The sequence below is a fragment of the Tachypleus tridentatus genome, chromosome 4, assembly GCF_004210375.1.
Source record: "Tachypleus tridentatus isolate NWPU-2018 chromosome 4, ASM421037v1, whole genome shotgun sequence".
Lineage (NCBI taxonomy): Eukaryota > Metazoa > Arthropoda > Merostomata > Xiphosura > Limulidae > Tachypleus > Tachypleus tridentatus.
Window position 1 is genome coordinate 12,466,268 of NC_134828.1, and position 21,282 is coordinate 12,487,549.

The 21,282-nt window shown below is 33.6% G+C and overlaps 1 protein-coding gene across 2 annotated transcripts in view; it reads right to left on the bottom strand.

Moving 5' to 3' along the window:
* Positions 1–21,282, bottom strand: part of LOC143248232 (inaD-like protein) — a 225,622-nt gene that overhangs the window by 194,113 nt on the left and 10,227 nt on the right. For both annotated transcript variants that reach the window (XM_076496657.1, XM_076496655.1), the window contains exon 2: positions 13,872–14,110. In XM_076496657.1, coding sequence (XP_076352772.1) covers positions 13,872–13,998 — 127 coding nt within the window. In that variant the 5' untranslated portion in view covers positions 13,999–14,110. The remainder of the gene's footprint in view (positions 1–13,871; positions 14,111–21,282) is intronic.

Sequence of the window (21,282 nt, forward strand, 5' to 3'; positions counted from 1 at the left end):
ACGGCTTATTAAAAAGCAGTGTAACTAAGAACCAATACTTCTGACGGCTTATTGAAAAGCAGTGTAACTAAGAACCAATACTTATGATGGCCAATTCTTTTGACGGCTTATTGAAAAACAGTGTAACTAAGAACCAATTCTTTTGACGGCTTATTAAAAAGCAGTGTAACTAAGAACCAATTCTTCTGACGGCTTATTGAAAAGCAGTGTAACTAAGAACCAATTCTTTTGACGGCTTATTGAAAAGCAGTGTAACTAAAACCAATACTTATGATGGCCAATTCTTTTGACGGCTTATTGAAAAACAGTGTAACTAAGAACCAATACTTATGATAGCTTATTGAAAAGCAGTGTAACTAAGAACCAATACTTCTGACGGCTTATTGAAAAGCAGTGTAACTAAGAACCAATTCTTCTGACGGTTTATTGAAAAGCAGTGTAACTAAGAACCAATTCTTTTGACGGCTTATTGAAAAGCAGTGTAACTAAGAACCAATTCTTCTGACGGCTTATTGAAAAGCAGTGTAACTAAGAACCAATTCTTCTGACGGCTTATTGAAAAGCAGTGTAACTAAGAACCAATTCTTTTGACGGCTTATTGAAAAGCAGTGTAACTAAGAACCAATACTTCTGACGGCTTATTGAAAAGCAGTGTAACTAAGAACCAATACTTCTGACGGCTTATTGAAAAGCAGTGTAACGAAGAACCAATACTTATGATGGCCAATTCTTTTGACGGCTTATTGAAAAACAGTGTAACTAAGAACCAATTCTTTTGACGGCTTATTAAAAAGCAGTGTAACTAAGAACCAATTCTTCTGACGGCTTATTGAAAAGCAGTGTAACTAAGAACCAATTCTTTTGACGGCTTATTGAAAAGCAGTGTAACTAAGAACCAATACTTCTGACGGCTTATTGAAAAGCAGTGTAACTAAGAACCAATTCTTTTGACGGCTTATTAAAAAGCAGTGTAACTAAGAACCAATACTTATGATAGCTTATTGAAAAGCAGTGTAACTAAGAAACAATTCTTTTGACGGCTTATTGAAAAGCAGTGTAACTAAGAACCAATACTTCTGACGGCTTATTGAAAAGCAGTGTAACTAAGAACCAATTCTTCTGACGGTTTATTGAAAAGCAGTGTAACTAAGAACCAATTCTTTTGACGGCTTATTGAAAAGCAGTGTAACTAAGAACCAATTCTTTTGACGGCTTATTAAAAAGCAGTGTAACTAAGAACCAATACTTATGATAGGCTTATTGAAAAGCAGTGTAACTAAGAAACAATTCTTTTGACGGCTTATTGAAAAGCAGTGTAACTAAGAACCAATACTTCTGACGGCTTATTGAAAAGCAGTGTAACTAAGAACCAATTCTTCTGACGGTTTATTGAAAAGCAGTGTAACTAAGAACCAATTCTTTTGACGGCTTATTAAAAAGCAGTGTAACTAAGAACCAATACTTATGATGGCTTATTGAAAAGCAGTGTAACTAAGAAACAATTCTTTTGACGGCTTATTGAAAAGCAGTGTAACTAAGAACCACTTCTTATGACGGCTTATTGAAAAGCAGTGTAACTAAGAACCAATTCTTTTGACGGCTTATTGAAAAGCAGTGTAACTAAGAACCACTTCTTATGACGGCTTATTGAAAAGCAGTGTAACTAAGAACCAATTCTTTTGACGGCTTATTGAAAAGCAGTGTAACTAAGAACCAATTCTTTTGACGGCTTATTGAAAAGCAGTGTAACTAAGAACCAATTCTTTTGACGGCTTATTGAAAAGCAGTGTAACTAAGAACCAATACTTCTGACGGCTTATTGAAAAGCAGTGTAACTAAGAACCAATACTTTTGACGGCTTATTGAAAAGCAGTGTAACTAAGAACCAATTCTTTTGACGGCTTATTGAAAAGCAGTGTAACTAAGAACCAATTCTTTTGACGGCTTATTGAAAGCAGTGTAACTAAGAACCAATTCTTTTGACGGCTTATTGAAAAGCAGTGTAACTAAGAACCAATACTTCTGACGGCTTATTGAGAAAAACAAAAAACAATTAACCATTTTGTTCTTGCATAAAAAAATCAAAACTTTTTAATCACAAGTTACTGTTTCACCCCGAGTGGCATAGAGGTATGTCTGTGGACTTACAACAATAATAACCGGGTTTCGATACCCGTGGTGGGCAGAGTACAGGTAGCCCTTTGTGTAGCTTTGTGTTTAATTACAAACAACAACAACTCACATCAAGAACCCATAATGTAACACGTCATAGTTTCCATTTTCCAATAACAAAATGAGGCGAATGTATAGAAAGCAATACTGACGTCTCGACTCAGACACTAAGGTTTTCAACTAGCTAGAATATCGATAGCTAGTAAAGTGTGAGCTTTATATTTAATTTATTCTGTACAGAAACTTAACGACCTATGAGTGATTAATAAAACAAGGAATGCTGGCTTCATCAGTGCTTACCTGCATAAACAAAACAAATTGAAATTCGTTCCGGATTTTCACAACAACACTTTTTTATATAACATTATATATCTATAGTTTTCCGATCTTGCTAACGAAGTAACTTGTATTTAATGTTTTCCTTGAAAAAAATGAATTAAGGCTTAAAATTTAATAAACATGAAAGTATTTACAAGATTAAACATGTTATATTAAAAAAATATTTTACAACTTCATCACTGCGTTGCTCACTGATGATGTTCGGGCATACTCTATCTGACGACTGTGCATTTTGAAAATAGGCCTGCAGCAAAGTTTTCGTTGAAAAGGGCTTCATCGCATCGTAAAGCTTTTACGTGCAAAATACACCCCTCCTCCTTTGCGTGTAATTTTAAATGGTATTGTCTTGGTACTGTGACATGAATGTATGCAAAACAAACAATTTAAGTGCCAGCTTAAAACAGTTTTCTATTTATGTGATTGTATTTTAAAAAGATTGGAAACAAATCACTTCAGAGCCCAGTCACTGCTACACGTAATGTGTTGTTTGTGTAGATACTCAGTTCCATAAGCTAGGGTCCCCCGCTGAAACAGCGGTAAGTCCGGGAATTTGCAACGCTAAAATCAAGGGTTCGATTCCCCTCGGTGGACTCAGCAGATAGCCCGATGTGGCTTTGCTATAAGAAAACACACACATACACCCATTAGCTAGGCCTCCTACTGTTACAACGCTACAAACTGGGTTTCAACACCCGCGATGGGCAGAGCATAAATATTTCTTTGTGTAGCTTTGTAGTTAATTACAAACAAACAGCCACCCGGTGAAGAATTTGTTTATAACTACTATTTTGTTTTACTGTTTGTTTATTGCTGGCTGGGTTCTCTTTGATTATTTGATAAAGATAACATTTCTTCAACTAAAACATTTACAACTTACAAGTTTTCGTAAACTAACCAATAACCAAGTGTTAGGTTTAACTCACAAATAAAACATAACAATCACTTTTTACACTTTCTTTCGTATCCACAAAGTAGCGTTTCTAGGCCTTTTTATTTGGGCTGGGAGGGGAGAGACAGAGGGTGTAAAAGAACCAAGCTTGGAAGCAGAACAAGGTGTATCAGACTAGGGGTTATGAGTTTTAAATACAAAATAAATTTTGTATTTTTTGTATTTTTGTGCCTTTAAGAAATGTCTATTTATTCTTTTTGTTTACATAAAAAAGTCGAATTTACGTCAGATTTTCTTTGCACAGCTTCGTGGCGGACTGATGATGTTTCAATATGTCATTAATCTCATCCTCGAGCACTCTTCTAATTGGACATGTTTCTTTACGTAGTATGACCTCTCTCGAGCACTCTTCTAATTGGTCATGTTTCTTTACGTAGTATGACTACTCTTCCCACAGTTCCCACCCGATGTTTGCATTAGTGGGCATCACAATGTAGGGAGAGTTTAAGAAGTACTAAGATTAAATCTTGAAATTTAATTTTAATAGCTCTTATTAAAGCTATAGTTTTCTAATGGAGGGACTTCCCCCACGCCATCCAGGAGAAAACGCCACCATTCAAACTCAAAATTATATAGCACTGAAACTATTCACCAAGTGACTCACTTAATACCTTACTGATTAATTATGGTGTTATTATATGGTACCTACTTTCTTCAAACACCAAATCTAAACACTTAGAAAACGTCTAAGCGTCATACAACATTATTAAATCATGCGAAAACTCTCTCTAACACACAATAACTTACAACAGTGCTTCATAAAGACAGAACCTCTTTGACGGTTAGTACCTTTGTTCAGTCCTATTTCCAAGATACAAAATATAGTCAACAGTAAGTGTATGCAAAGATAAACACTATCACTAACAAGGATACGAACAAATACAGAACACTGATACCTATTAAGTGTCTATAAATAATGAAATATTCCAGAGTATGAGCCATTTGACTTCAATTTGAAGCGTATGACAGTGGTCAGAACATAGAATTATGAAGTTTTACTAAAATTTTACTAAGTTGTAGAGAGTTTCTCAGTTAACTGGCTGAAAAAAACAACAACTTAGGTCCAGTATCGTTTAGAAAATAGAGACCCAACTGTGAAATCTAACTTAATGGTACAGAGAAACACATTTTAACTCCTAAAATTATTGTGGCTATATATAATTAATATTGTAACTTAAATGATTGCAAGAGGGAGGAGTGTTCTTTAATGATAACGTTAGTAACTGTTTAATTAATAAAACAGGCCTAAAACACCTAGAAATGTCTAAGGGGCCCGGCATGGCCAGGTGGTTAAGGCACTCCATTCGAATCCGAGGGTCGAGGGTTCGAATCCCTGTCACATCAAACATGCTCCCCCTTTCAGCCGTGAGGGCGTTATTATGTGACGGTCAATCCCACTATTTGTTGGTAAAAGAGTACCCCAAGAGTTGGCGGTAGGCGGTGATGACTATCTGCCTTCCCTCTAGTCTTAGACTGCTAAATTAGGGACGGCAAGTGCAGATAGCCTTCGTGTAGCTTTGCACGAAATTCAAAACAAACAAACAAACATAACGCCCCCACGATGATTGCGAGTCAAATGCCCTAATACAGGGAATATTTTGTGGCATAGGATGGATTTAAACCCGCCTCCCCAACTCCGAATACCGATCTCTACAACAGAGCCAACCTGTGCTCACTAGTTTGAAGAATTTTGATATTATTGTTGTTTTCAGAATATAAAGTTAAATCACCGTGTTTTCGTGAAGTGTTTGTATCTGTGTTTGCTATTGCGCTTATCGAGTTACTTTTAAGAGCAAGTTTATTTGTTTTACGTTAATTTTTCGTTATTTGTAACGTAGTACAATTACTATAATTAGCCTTGTGGTTGGTACTGAAAACCACACTCTACAAGTTGTAGAGTATAATTATTATAACTAACCTTAAGTTGGTACTGAAGAATACGCCACCCAAGTTATTCCGTAATGCAAAAATTATTAAAATGTTGATAAACTAACATTAAAAACAGCCTTTATAAAATCAGAAATATTTTGAAGAAATACACCGGAGCAGTTTTGGTGAAATTGTGGAAACCGTTTTAGTTAAAGTATATTTATTTTCCAGTGATGTCATTCAGGAAGCAAGTCTCAAATTCTATTGATGGAGATGTTATTTCATTAACTCAAGCTTCTCTCTTCATTTAGTTTCAATAATATATTAATAGGCTTCAGTATGTGCCGATTTGTTTACAAAACAGTGGTAGTTTGAAAGGAAGCGTCGGTTACTTCAATGAATCTTAATCAATCTTAGAAGAGTGTATAATATGTGGTTTATTGACACTAAATAAGCAGCCCACTGCATCGACGTATAAAGTTGAAACGCGCGAAACGTTTCGTTGTTACAAAAACCTAATCTTTTCATCAGAGCCATGACAATATATCTTCATTACCGAATGTAAATCTCGTGCACATGCTAATCGACTTGCCACCTCTCTGAGCATAGGAATATTTTAATCCATGTGATGATATCTTTTGATATATATATAATATTAGCTTTTCTTCCCAGTGGTTTATTAGACATTGAAGTAAGGAAGAAAACGGATAATTATTAACTGTTTTCAGTGAACTCGTTTAATCTGATACATTTGAACATTATGAAAGGATGAGTTTTATCAAAGCAGCTCATAAGAAACAAATTCAGACTAAAATCAGGCTTAAACTTCTGAATTGTAAGAATAATTCTTTGGATAAATTTTTATTTCAACTTTTTACAATTTAACACACGTTAAAACATTTCAGTGTTTTTGTTGTTTTTCTCGGTTCAAATAATAAAATAATTGCGTAGGCGAGGAAATAACAAAAAGCACAATATAATGCAAAGTACTAGTGGAAACTCACCAAATTAAAATAACTTTATTAATAAAATAAGTTGTGTTTATTTAATTAAGCACAAAACTGCCCCCCAGTGGCTCAGCGGTTTGCCTGCGGACTTATAACGCTAAAAACCGGGTTTCGATACCCGTGGTGGGCAGAACACAGATAGCCCATTGAGCAGCTTTGTGCTTAATTCAAAACAACAACAACAACAAGCACAAAACTGCACAGTAGATTATCTGTGCTCAAGATGTTCCTGAAAGTACAAAGGTAAGAAGTTTAAAAATAATAATAAAAATGTAAAACAAGAAACAGGCAACAACACAAGAACTTTAATAAACAATTAAAAAGTACGTAAACTTTAAAGGAGTGAAGAACGAATGTATATATATATATATATATATATATTAGTATTAGAATGTATATATATATATATATTAGTATTAGAATGTATATATTAGTATTAGAATGTATATATATATATATATTAGTATTAGAATGTATATATTAGTATTAGAATGTATATATATATTAGTATTAAAATGTATATATATATATTAGTATTAGAATGTATATATATATATTAGTATTAGAATGTATATATATATTAGTATTAGAATGTATATATATATATATTAGTATTAGAATGTATATATATATATTAGTATTAGAATGTATATATATATATTAGTATTAGAATGTATATATATATATTAGTATTAGAATGTATATATATATATATTGGTATTAGAACGTATATATATATATACAGTATTAGAATGTATATATAGTATTAGAATGCATATATATATTAGTATTAGAAATGTATATATATATATATTATAATGTATATATTAGTATTAGAAATGTATATATATATTAGAATGTATATATATATTAGTATTAGAAACGTATATATATATATTGAGTATTAGAATGCATATATATATTAGTATTAGAAACGTATATATATATTGGTATTAGAATGTATATATATATATATTGGTATTAGAATGTATATATATATATTGGTATTAGAATATATATATATATATATTAGTATTAGAACGTATATATATATATTAGTATTAGAATGTATATATATATATTGGTAGAAGTAGAGAACGTATATATATATGGTATAATAAACGTATATATTAGTATTAGAATGTATATATAGATTGGTATTAGAAATGGTATATATATATATTAGTATTAGAACGTATATATATATATTGGTATTAGAACGCATATATATATATATTGAGTATTAGAATGTATATATATATTAGTATTAGAATGTATATATATATATATTAGTATTAGAATGTATATATATATATTAGTATTAGAACGCATATATATATTAGTATTAGAACGTATATATATATTGAGTATTAGAACGCATATATATATATATTGGTATTAGAATGTATATATATATATATTAGTATTAGAAATGTATATATATATTAGTATTAGAATGTATATATATATATTGAGTATTAGAATGTATATATATATTAGTATTAGAAGTATATATATATTATTAGTATTAGAATGTATATATATATTAGTATTAGAATGTATATATATATATATTAGTATTAGAATGTATATATATATATTAGTATTAGAATGTATATATATATATTAGTATTAGAATGTATATATATATATATTAGTATTAGAATGTATATATATATTAGTATTAGAATGTATATATATATTAGTATTAGAATGTATATATATATTAGTATTAGAATGTATATATATATTAGTATTAGAATGTATATATATATATTAGTATTAGAATGTATATATATATATATTAGTATTAGAATGTGTGTATATATATATATATATTAGTATTAGAATGTGTGTATATATATATATATTAGTATCTTTCGGTGGAAATTCTTTCCAAAGTTTTTTCAGTCCTTAGATATTTTTTCCGTTTTGTTTGTTTTGAATTTCACACAAAGCTACACGAGGGTTATCTGCGTTAGCCGTCCCTAATTTTGCAGTGTAAAACTAGAGGGAAGGCAGCAAGTCATCACCACCCACCGCCAACTCTGGGGCTACTCTTTTACCAACGAATGGTGGGATTGACCGTCACATTATAACGTCCTAACGGCTGATAGGACGAGCATGTTTGGTGTGACAGGGATTTGAACTCACGATTATGAGTCGAGTGCCTTAACCACCTGGCAATGCACAAAACATAGTGAACAAACAGACAAAAAAAAGGTTTCCGAAACTGTACAAACCTTTAACACTTATTCAAAATATTTCATTGAAATAATGGTAAATACCAGCTGCTTGGAAACCGGCAATATTCCAGAGGGTGGAAAAAAATCGGCAAATAATCCAGGAAAGTACAGTCCCCTCAGATGGAAAACTGATATAAAAACTAATAAACAGTAAATTGTTGTTTTATTCAGAAACACATGGGAATCCAATATAGTTTCCGAATGTCATGACAAACAACAGGTAACCTCACAGAAAAAATACTTTATTACGTGCTAGAAAGAACAATATAAAATCTGCACACTTTTGTCAATAATACAAAGTAAAAGTTTTATTTATCTTGTTCGAAACGTTCTTGTATTTCATCTGATGAAGTCAGTTAAACCTGGTGAAACGTTGTCAGCAAACTATGATAAACAAAACTTGTACTACGTACAACAGAAAATAAACAAAACACAAGATCATAAAGAGCTTCAAAAAAAAAAAAAAAAAGAGTGAACTGTGCAGTCACGAACGTTTTCGGTGTTTAGAAACCTTTCCACAATGTAATAAGAAACCGGGTGCAACTGTTCTCTGGTTATCTAACTTTCTGAACGACAGGAACATTGGAGTCAATGGTAAAGAGTGATACTTCACTCCCAAAACAGGTACCACAGGAAAGGGTAGTTAGTCCTATACTATTTGTCATGCGTGTAAACACAATGTTGCTAAGGGATACAAACTTTTGTTTCTGCCCAGAGTTCGCAATGTTGCATTCTAAAAAGGTTCCCAAAGTCCAATAACACCAAAGTTCAACTTACAACCTCTGTTAAATGAAATAATTCACACTAAACGCTTATCTCTAAGTCTATAAAAACAGACCCACCCCCCGCTGGTACAGCGGTAAGTTTGCGGATTTACAACGCTAAAATCAAAGGTTCGATTCTCCTCCGTGTGCTCAGCAGATAGCTTTGCTATAAGAAAACACACAAACACTATAAGAACAAGCAGGCTTAAGCCACACCTATGATTACACAAAACTCTTCTTGTGGTTTATCTATTATTTAAAATGATATTAATGTATAAACATAACCAACACAAAAAGATCGTGCTATTTGGGGAATCTGACCGGTTAAACAATGAATGGGTTTCAACATAAAACATGCTAAAAATCTTTAAAACATATGTAGTTTGTTCTTCTTGTATATGTCTATTTAAACATTTTTTACATTATTTTCCCAAGTCTAGCGAGCTTTTGTACTGTGTATTTTTTAAGTACAAGGTCAACAAGCACAACATTATGTACTAACAAAGACTTAGAGTTGTAACGTCAACAAACACAACATTATGTACTAACAAAGACTTAGAGTTGTAACGTCAACAAACACAACATTATGGTCTAACAAAGGCTTAGAGTTGCAAGGTCAACAAGCACAACATTATGGTCTAGCAAAGGCTTAGAGTTGCAAGGTCAACAAGCACAAGATTATGTACTAACAAAGACTTAGAGTTGTAACGTCAACAAACACAAAATTATGGTCTAACAAAGGCTTAGAGTTGCAAGGTCAACAAACACAACATTATGGTCTAAAAAGGCTTAGAGTTGCAAGGTCAACAAGCACAACATTATGTACTAACAAAGACTTAGAGTTGTAACGTCAACAAACACAACATTATGGTCTAACAAAGGCTTAGAGTTGCAAGGTCAACAAGCACAACATTATGTACTAACAAAGACTTAGAGTTGTAACGTCAACAAACACAACATTATGGTCTAACAAAGACTTAGAGTTGCAAGGTCAACAAGCACAACATTATGTACTAACAAAGACTTAGAGTTGTAACGTCAACAAGCACAACATTATGTACTAACAAAGACATAGAGTTGTAACGTCAACAAACACAAAATTATGGTCTAACAAAGACTTAGAGTTGCAAGGTCAACAAGCACAACATTATGTACTAACAAAGACTTAGAGTTGTAACGTCAATAAACACAACATTATGTACTAACAAAGACTTAGAGTTGCAAGGTCAACAAGCACAACATTATGTACTAACAAAGACTTAGAGTTGCAAGGTCAACAAGCACAACATTATGTACTAACAAAGACTTAGAGTTGTAACGTCAACAAACACAACATTATGGTCTAACAAAGACTTAGAGTTGCAAGGTCAACAAGCACAACATTATGTACTAACAAAGACTTAGAGTTGTAACGTCAATAAACACAACATTATGTACTAACAAAGACTTAGAGTTGCAAGGTCAACAAGCACAACATTATGTACTAACAAAGACTTAGAGTTGTAACGTCAATAAACACAACATTATGTACTAACAAAGACTTAGAGTTGCAAGGTCAACAAGCACAACATTATGTACTAACAAAGACTTAGAGTTGTAACGTCAATAAACACAACATTATGTACTAACAAAGACTTAGAGTTGCAAGGTCAACAAACACAACATTATGTACTAACAAAGACTTAGAGTTGTAACGTCAATAAACACAACATTATGTACTAACAAAGACTTAGAGTTGCAAGGTCAACAAGCACAACATTATGTACTAACAAAGACTTAGAGTTGTAACGACAATAAACACAACATTATGTACTAACAAAGACTTAGAGTTGCAAGGTCAACAAACACAACATTATGTACTAACAAAGACTTAGAGTTGTAACGTCAATAAACACAACACTATGGTCTAACAAAGACTTAGAGTTGCAAGGTCAACAAGCACAACATTATGTACTAACAAAGACTTAGAGTTGCAAGGTCAACAAGCACAACATTATGTACTAACAAAGACTTAGAGTTGCAAGGTCAACAAACACAACATTATGTACTAACAAAGACTTAGAGTTGCAAGGTCAACAAGCACAACATTATGTACTAACAAAGACTTAGAGTTGTAACGTCAATAAACACAACATTATGTACTAACAAAGACTTAGAGTTGTAAGGTCAACAAGCACAACATTATGTACTAACAAAGACTTAGAGTTGCAAGGTCAACAAACACAACATTCTTACTCAACTATCCCCCTATTTACAAAGAAACTCTTAACAAATTTTGTGGAATACTTTCTGAAAAGTATGATCAAAAAACAAAATGTTAAACAAATCAGACAGATGCATCACAGGTGACGATCCTCGTCCTAAGAACCTTAAATGTTATTAACAGGTGTCTTAGAAAGACATGTACCACCAGACAAACTAATCGTATGATACAGTTTTAAACTTACTTTTAAAGACTGTTTATGTTAACATAGGAATAATCGTGTACACACATGTGCAAAATGTGAAATGTAGAATTAGCACAAGACTGTTATGTTACAAGAGGTGAAATAACAGCACCCAGTAAGTGAACATGGTAGTGAAGAGTACTTCAGTTGAAATATTAATAGACAATTGTAAATAAATTAACATATCGCGAGTACAGTTAAAAGCACGGGGTGTATTAACAAAGAATCGATGCAAAGAAGCAACTTGAGAAGGAAGGAGAGAGAGGTCAGCCGAGTGCTTGACCCTTCTATAGACCACATGTTTGCAAAGTTCGATCCAGTTCCACTCACAAGCCAGCTGAACCAAACGTGGCACACATCTCATGTGCGACGGGCTTGTGTCCTAACTTGATTGTTTATATTTTATAGTATACACTTGAGTTATCTATAAAAGTAGTTGGGTGCACTGTGGCTTCTGTGAATCATTTTGAAACCTGAAGTGCACGAAAGTTAGTTGTTGAAAGTCTTGATTATTCCACGAACTCTTCAAGGTTTGGGTTTTCCAGTCAGGTTACGTATAAAACTGTTGAATCTTTTCACCGCGTGAGGTCCTCACTTTGTAAATATAAAATCTGGCATTCTTACACAGTATGTAAAGGTAATATCACGCAGTGTTATATAGTCTGTAAAGGTAATATCACGCAGTGTTACACAGTCTGTTAAGGTAATAAATATCACGCAGTGTTACACAGTCTGTTAAGGTAATAAATAGCACGCACTGCTACACAGTCTGTAAAGATAAAAATACACAGTTACATAGTCTATGAAGATAAAATAAGTCACAGATATTTAACATTTGAAGATAATATTATCTACAGGCACTTAGTCTGTGAAGATAAAAATTGTTACTGGAACTTAATCTAGAAAAATAAAATCGTGACTGTATGAAGTACTTAGCTTATACAGTTGGAGTGAATTAAATCTGGAACAAAATGAAATAAACAGCCGTCTACAATTCTTCCTTCCGAATCAAGTAAAGCCTGATTAGGATAATGGGTGAGGAAAATTGATTTGTTTTTTTTTAATTTTCAAAATTATTTTACATTCCTATATACAGACGTGAATTCTTAGAAAACAGTTCATTACCGTAGTGTTTTTTTTTTGTTACGATGGCTTTCATAATAAAAAAGTGTTTACGATGCGTTAATTATCATGTCCTTCATCGCTTTTGTTTTGTGCGTCAACGTTCGAATCCTAGTAAAAAACGAAACAGACTATACTAACAAATAAATGCATTACGTAACTGGTTTTAGCTCCTCAATGCCCATTATCCAGTTTGATTTCACGTAATTAATCGGGACTGTCTTCGTTCGAGATACGAAATAATTTACAAAAACTAACACAAATTATAACTTCTTTTGCGGTTTCTTGTATTACCTAATTACTGAGTATTTGAGTAAAAAAACATATGGATGAATGTTCTCTAGTGTAGAAACTCTCATTGATGGTTTATTAAGTTAAATGCTGACTCCCTGGCAAACCACCTGTACGTTTTCGAACTTATAATGTAGAAATTCGAGGTTTATTCCTCACGGTAGAGAGAGTGCAGGATGTTACTAAGGGTTAAACGCATCTATCCATAGAACTTAACAAATATGATCTTACTGGGTCATCGCCAAACATGTTAAAGAAACGAGCACATAATGATATTTTCAGAGTAATTACTGACAAACTTAGTTTTCTTGAATTAGGCCAATGCAAAGTTTTTGATAACCTGAATATTTGTTGGAATTAAATACGACGTCAATAATAATATACCTGAACCTTAATATATTTAATAAAAAACACAGTTTAATATTTTTGAATCAAAACCGTATAATTCCCATTTTCACTAGCCTAATAAGCATTTCGGTTATTAAATGCCTTTTACTCGATGAAATATTTTTACGGCTCTATTATGATGAAAATATGATAAAATATAAAAAATAACAAGCTACAAATAAAACGTAGAAGAATAAATGCGTTAATATTAGCAGATGCACAAACTAAAAACACAAACAAAAATGGTTTTCAAGTTCTACAAACGAACCACGACTTACCGCAAATTGGAAATGAAAGTGTGGCATGACACGGTGACAAACGATTCTCTGATGGAACTGGTTTCTCGGAAAGTTTGACCATTTCGAAAGTGTCTTCTATGATCTCTGGACACATGAGTTTGTCCATTTTATCGCCAGTAATGTTTATTTTGATCAGTGAGTTTACAGTTAAGGTGAAACTGTGTCGATAGACTGTCCCTAATCTCTCATGGTAACATCAACTCCGTGATCAGGGTGTTCTATGGCAGAGAACAGTATTTAGTTTTTAATTATTTAAGATACTTCATTATTATTTATAACTGAATAACGTAAGAGCCACAAAATGACTACAGGACAGTTGTTATGTAATGGGCTTGTAATGATAACTTCCAATTTATTTCTTTTATAATAGTATTGGCGTTTTTAATGTATTATGTTTTCTCCATATATTTGTGAAGAAAAAATAATAATAACAAATACAAAGGCTATAAACAATAGACCTAATATTTATGAAAAAAACCCTACTTAAACAGCAAATTTCTTTTCACTCCTTTTAACTAAGTTAAGTCATCACTAATTTCAAGCCAAAGGTGTGTTAAACTATAATTTAAGGTCTATCCTTCATTTTTATTGCTCATGAAGCCACCCACACAATATTAGAACTCGTCTGCTTGACTAAACGAAAAGACATAAAAATATCATTTGAAACAATATCAATATATATAGAACGAATTTTCTAATTTGATATCCGAGATGGAAAATTTAAGAGGTGTGTGTGTAACATAATAATAATAGTTTGTTGTCTGTGTGATCTCCATTAGAAGCGTTAGGCCTACTGGTTTCCATTGTTTTCCCAGGTGACTATGTTTAAATCGTAGCATTTAACCAAACCATATAACTTGTTACTTCAGAATTAAAACTATAGAACTCTCAAGTTTAGTTGTCTAATACAATGAGTAACAAATCACTTCTTTCTTGGGTAGTTTTGCTGAACTTCATCTATAAAAGTGAATTTAGAAATGTCTTTTTCAAGCTTTTAGTGTTAAGTTTAAAAGATCGTTTTGCTCAAAACAAACTGAAATAAAAAGAATGCCTTTAAGCTCATAACGCAGATATTAAATGACTAAGAGAGACCTGCAAAACATTTGCACCAATACGTATTTAAATACAAGATTTCTGGAATAATATAAAAAAATTCTTCTTCAAGAAACCGAAATCTTAAAGTCCGCTTGCCTTAGGCCTAACATTAGTTAAGCTTTTATTACGTACGGCCTATGTTCGATAAGAAGATAAATTAACATTGTAACTTGTATACACTTTTATAGTTTTATTTAGCTAGGGCTAAACTTTTTTGCACTTGATACAATGAATAAATAAACTTATAACGTATCCAATGAACCCAAGGTTAGACCTTTTTAGATAACTTTGTTAAGTTGTTAATAAGTTTTTTACAAAATGTCTACTATGGTATATTTGCATCACTCTAAGTCTAAATGAAGTGGCGCACTTTCACATTTACGCATGAAATTCAAAGACACAAATGGAGTATTATTATAATAACATGTACGGAAACTCAGCTGGAAAATCTACACGATATATAACTTTGTCTTTTTACACAATGTTTCAGCTAAATTACTTGAGACTTTAACAAGTACAGAATGTTGGTCCGGTAACAGTTTGAAATATTAACTGCATAGCAACAACAACAACAGAAAAGATGAGCTGTCTACAGTTAAACAGTTATTAAGCCTATTTAACTGTTAAAAATTTCCAACTAAACCAAATAATAACGTAGTAGATGTGTAATCATGCATATATATATAAGCATGTAGTTCAAATAATATAAATTATATCAGTTGTGGACAAGCGTTCAGTTGGTTTGTTTTGAATTTCGCGCACATCTACAGGAGAGCTATATGAGCTAGCCGTCCTAAATTTAACAGTGGCAGAAAGCAGGTAGTTATCACCACCCACCGCCAGCTCTTGGATTAATTTTTTACCAACAAATAATGGGATTGACCGTCATATTATAATGCTCCCACAGCTGAAAGGATGGAACGGAGATTAGAACCCCCGACATAAAAATTGCTCGGCACCCGAACTACGATGATACCAGAACTACATACGATGAGAGAAGTCAGTCAGAAAACCAAACCCGAGATTTTTGTTACGAGATTTGTAACTTCAAAATAACCAAAGAAACACATGTCGATTGCCGGTCTAAGTTAGTGAAAAATGACAAGGATTGGCAACGGGACAATCACATTTATTTTTCTTATCTTAAAATATCATAATACACATCTCGGATTTGGGTTATATATTCATTCATTCATTCACTTATTTACTGTCGTCTCAGAGTCTCTGTTCTGCTTCACGAAACATCAGTGAAGCTAGCTGTTCTTAAATAATAGCTTTGCATCTAGAGAGGTTGATAATGGCATCCATTTATAATGGATGTTCAAATAACGTGTAAAACATGTTATACATACTTAACATATAAGTTTCTGTTTTCTATCGACTTACTCTCATCTCGACGTTCAATTATGCTGATACATCCATTTCAAAAACTCGAGAGCTGCTTATAAATAATAAATTAAGGCTTTAAAAAAACACGTATTAACTCATCACGGTAAACACTGTGTTTATTTAGATAAAGATGGGTTTCTAAGTTTTGGATAAATGTCTTTCAAAGAAAATAAAAGGCTGATCTTCTTAGGGCACGCTGGAAAGGTAGAGTTACAAAACATTTGATTTCAGACATAAATAGATAATATGGTCAAGGAAAACCTGTAGGCCGAAAGGGAAATAGATACATTTGTTCTGTTTTTCTTGTTATCTGCTGAGTGTATTTCCTCATGTCATCTTTGGATTCCCTTGTAACTGTAGGAAACAAATATTATGTACACATTCTGGTAGCAGTTCTACAGAATAATTTGTCCAAAAACAGGAAAGCCAGAACCACAGGACAAAGGATTCTCCAAGTACATGTGTAATACCGTATATCAGAAATTATTAGTAGATCACGTTTCAATGGTTTCGTATTTAGAATCGCACAGAAACCAGGAAATACTTTAAACCAGGCTGTTACTACGTTTGATTTCTTGCCCAAGGCCCGGCATGGCCAGGTGGGTTAAGGCGTTCGACTTGTAATCTGAGGGTCGCGTGTTCGAATCTCCGTCACACCAAACATGCTCGCTCTTTCAGCCGTGAGGGCATCATTATGTGACCGTCAATCCTACTATTCGTTGATAAAAGAGTAGCCCTAGAGTTGGCGGTGGGTGATGATGACTAGCTGCCTTCCCTCTAGTCTTGCACTGCTAAATTAGGGACGGATAACGCAGATAGCCCTAGAGTAGCTTTGCGCGAAATTGAAAAAAACACACAAATAGTTCTTACTCAATAATAAGGCGAAACAAAAATGTTTAACTTTTTAAATATGAGGAGGGAAACGTTGAACAAAGAATGGTAATCAATTATTGGGAAACTGGGAAATTATTCGAAGAATATCAGTTACCACATTTGGAACATAAACAAAGTAGAGCTGGTAAAAAGTATAATGATTGGTTGTTTGATTATTGAACTTGGCGCAAAGCTGTTCGAGGTCTAACTCCGCTAACTGTCACTAATTTTGGAGTAATAAACTGGAGTGAAGGAAGCTATTTAACACACCACTCACCGCCATGTTTTTTACTGCTCATGTATCAACTACTAATAATGGAATTCATTGTCCTATTATAATACCTTACAGATGAACGGGATTCGAACCTCGGACGCGAATATTCCAAATCAAATGTTCTAACTACCAGGCCATACCAGGCCTAAATGGCAGGTGAATATTACATTTCGAACCGTGGTATACCACAAACCGGATTTCCGAATTCTGTTTAAATTTCTCACAATATCCAACAACTTCGTGGATCGGAAAACTGAGAAATATTTTTTATACAAAAGTATAAACCAACTGTGAAGAAATATAATGGACGGCCCATCTCTTACCCAAATTTCTTTTAGTTAAGTTTCTCTAATTTTATCAAACGTTCCAGTTTAAGATTTATTTTTATATTTAACAATTTTTCGTTTCTTCGCCAATAACGTTTACAGAAAAATATTTGTTTGTTTTTGAATTTCGCGCAAAGCTACCCGAGGGCTATTTCGCTAGCTGTTACTAATTTAGCAATGTAAGACTAGAGGGAAGGCAACTAGTCATCACCACCCACCGCCAACTCTTGGGCTACTCTTTTACCAACGAATAATGGAATTGACCGCCCCTTATGACGCCCCCATGGCTGAAAGGACGAGCATGTTTGGTGAGACGGGGATTCGAATCCGCGACCCTCAGATTACGAATCGAACACCTTAACGCTCCTGACCATGACAGGCCTAGAAAAATATAATTCAATAATGAGCAAGCATAACTGAGGATTGCAATATATTGTTGTTGTGTGTACGTCTTTTCCAGACTGACGAATAATAAAAATTACAATTATAATTTTCATAAGATATTAATGTCAGGCCTATTATACTTTTTAGTTTATTGTCTTATTCCCAACACTACTATATCTGTTGTATTCTATCTGACCTAGAAAATTCTTAAACTTAGCGAAACGCGTCGTCGGCAACGGATATAGCAAATATGGTGTGGTTGAGGTACTATTATCACAAACTATTCCAATTACTGAAAGTCTTTAATGGAGTAGATAAAGAATGTGGGGCTTACAAATGTATTAGCTCTAACACTAATGTCTTATGACAAGTATTATTGTTTATCTATGTAATAGGAAAGATCACGTGAAATTACACTTGTTACAGGGTTAGTTCTTAAAATACAATGGTTTAAACTTGATGATACATAACTGAAAAGAGCATGGCCAGATGGTTAAGGTACTCGACTCGTAATCTAAGGATCGCGGGTTCGAATCTCCGTAACACCAAACATGCTCGCTCTTTTAGCCGCGAGGGCGTCATTATGTGACGATCAATCCCACTATTCTTTGGTAAAAGAGTAGCTCAAGAGTTGGCGGTGGGTGGTGATGACTAACTGCCTTAACCTCTAGTCTTACACTGCAAAATTAGGGACGGCTAGCGCAGATAGCCCTCGTCTAGCTTTGCGCGAAATTCAAAACAAACCAAACCATAACGGAAAACATATCTTTTGCCCTGAAAAGGGCCTGAGTTATGTTTATCACTCTGGCCCTCATGTATTAACTTTAAATATACTAACAAGTCCACTCTAAAAATGAAAAGGAAGGACGAAGAGGTCCTGTGTACCTGACCCTCCCGGGTATACAAATTTATATACCCAAACAACTAGAGAGACAGAAATGTATCTTCTTCATGTAGGCCTAAAGCCAAAACGTTGAGCAAACGAAGCTTCTGGAGAGTTCGTGGTCATTTGATTTATTCATAACTATGTGCACAATACACCAACCAGTAATAATTAAGTAATTTAAAAAAAAACAATATAAGAAAAAACTCTGAACATTATGAGTTTCATTATTATGACGTTATGTGACTTCCCATTATACCAAATTACCTATATTAAATGACTTAATTAACTTCCTTTGATCAGAGTTAATGATAATTAGGATTCTCACAAGTACTGAATCTTCCGTTATGAGTTCAAAGCCGAAGAAACCGAATGTACAAAACAATATAACCAAACAATATGAGAAAATTAATTCAAAACCACAATGCTATTTTAAGAATAGAATTGAAAAATGCACCTTTGTAACAGACAGGGGTGTAGATTTTTTACACCCGATGGGGAGGGGGATGATTTTTTCATCCACTTAACGTGGACTGTTCAATTTGCAAATTGGTAATCTCTGATTACGTGAACCTGAAAGCAGTAGACATGCAGTCACAGAGTAATCTTGTTGCCACGATACTTATATGTATACTTAGGCCTACTGACTGATACTTACGAACTATCGCTTAGATCGAAAAGCTTAGAAGCACGCCTATATTAAAGATGTACATTTCGCTTACTGAAAAGCCTACATCTAGGCCTAATTATGTAATTCGATTGGTAAGAACACGAGAATTTGTAGGCCTGTGATGCAATAAAACAATTCAACAGACCAAACTGTAGGGGGGATGATTGTATGCACCATACCCCCACCTAAAATGAAGGAGGGGATGTATACTCCCATCCCCCCAGGATCTACGCCCCTGGACTAACAGAAATAAATAAATGGGTTTCCCATTGAACGTTATGTTTGTAGAATTATTGTCTTTCCATTTACCTCTCAACTTTCTGTCTCTCCTAATTATTATAACAATGGACTAATAATGGCAAATCGACAGGAAATTTATATTTATGGTAAAGCTACTAACTATATTTTTCGCAGTCCCTAATTTTGAACGACTGTACAGAGGAAAGTCAGCAAGATCCTACTAATAACGTAACTGACTGTCACACATATGATGCACCCATAGCTATAAATGTGGGGAATATTTAATGACATGTTATGGATTCGAATCCGGCTTGCTATCTTCGAAATACGGAGCTGTAGCACAGGGTCAACCTGTGCCCTGGACGAAGAGTGTCTCAGCCTCAACCCTGTTTTTGCATAGTTGCAATATATGCACATATATATATTATTTTTACTAGAAACTCAGATGTCAAATTTTCTAGCCATTCTACACCTATCTTATTATACTCCTTGTTCACGTGATCACTATGAGCCGCAGCGCCCCCAAATTTAACACCTAAATTAAACAAATTAAAAATATAGCTTACAACAAGGACAGATTAAAATTATACTATAAATAACAACTGCTAGGAGTTTAAATGACAAATTTAGATTTTTTTTTCTTTATGGTTTCGCTGATTTGTAGTTCATATTTTAGAAATCAGTAATAAATCGGTTCTGCCCTTAAATTTTACTGGGTTTTGTACTTTATGACGTCAATAACATACAGCTTTAGTTGTTAAGGTTTTATAAACCAATGAAATTGGGTTTGTATTTATGTATCGTATAGGAAAAGGGTTTTGGTTTGTTATGAATTTCACCTAAAGCTACAAGAGAGCTATCTGCGCTAGCTGTCCCTAATTTAGCACTGAAAACTAGGAAGAGAGTAGATAGTCATCACCACACACCACTAACTCTTGGGATACTCTTTTACCAAAAAGTAGTGGAACTAACCGTCACACGTAATGTTCCCACGGTTGAAAGGCCGATCATGTTCGGTGGGGCGAAGATTCGAACCCGCGACCCACAGATTGCGAGAAGAACACCCTACATGCTTGGTCTTGACAAGGTGTGGATTTGCTAGCCATTGAGATTACAAATCCGATACCATAAAATGAAATATAACAAAGGCAAGTTTATTTCTGTGAACTGGTTTTGTTTGTTTGTTTGTTTTTAATTTTGCGCAAAGCTACACGAGAGGTATCTGTGCTAGCCGTCCCTTATTTAGCAGCGTTAGA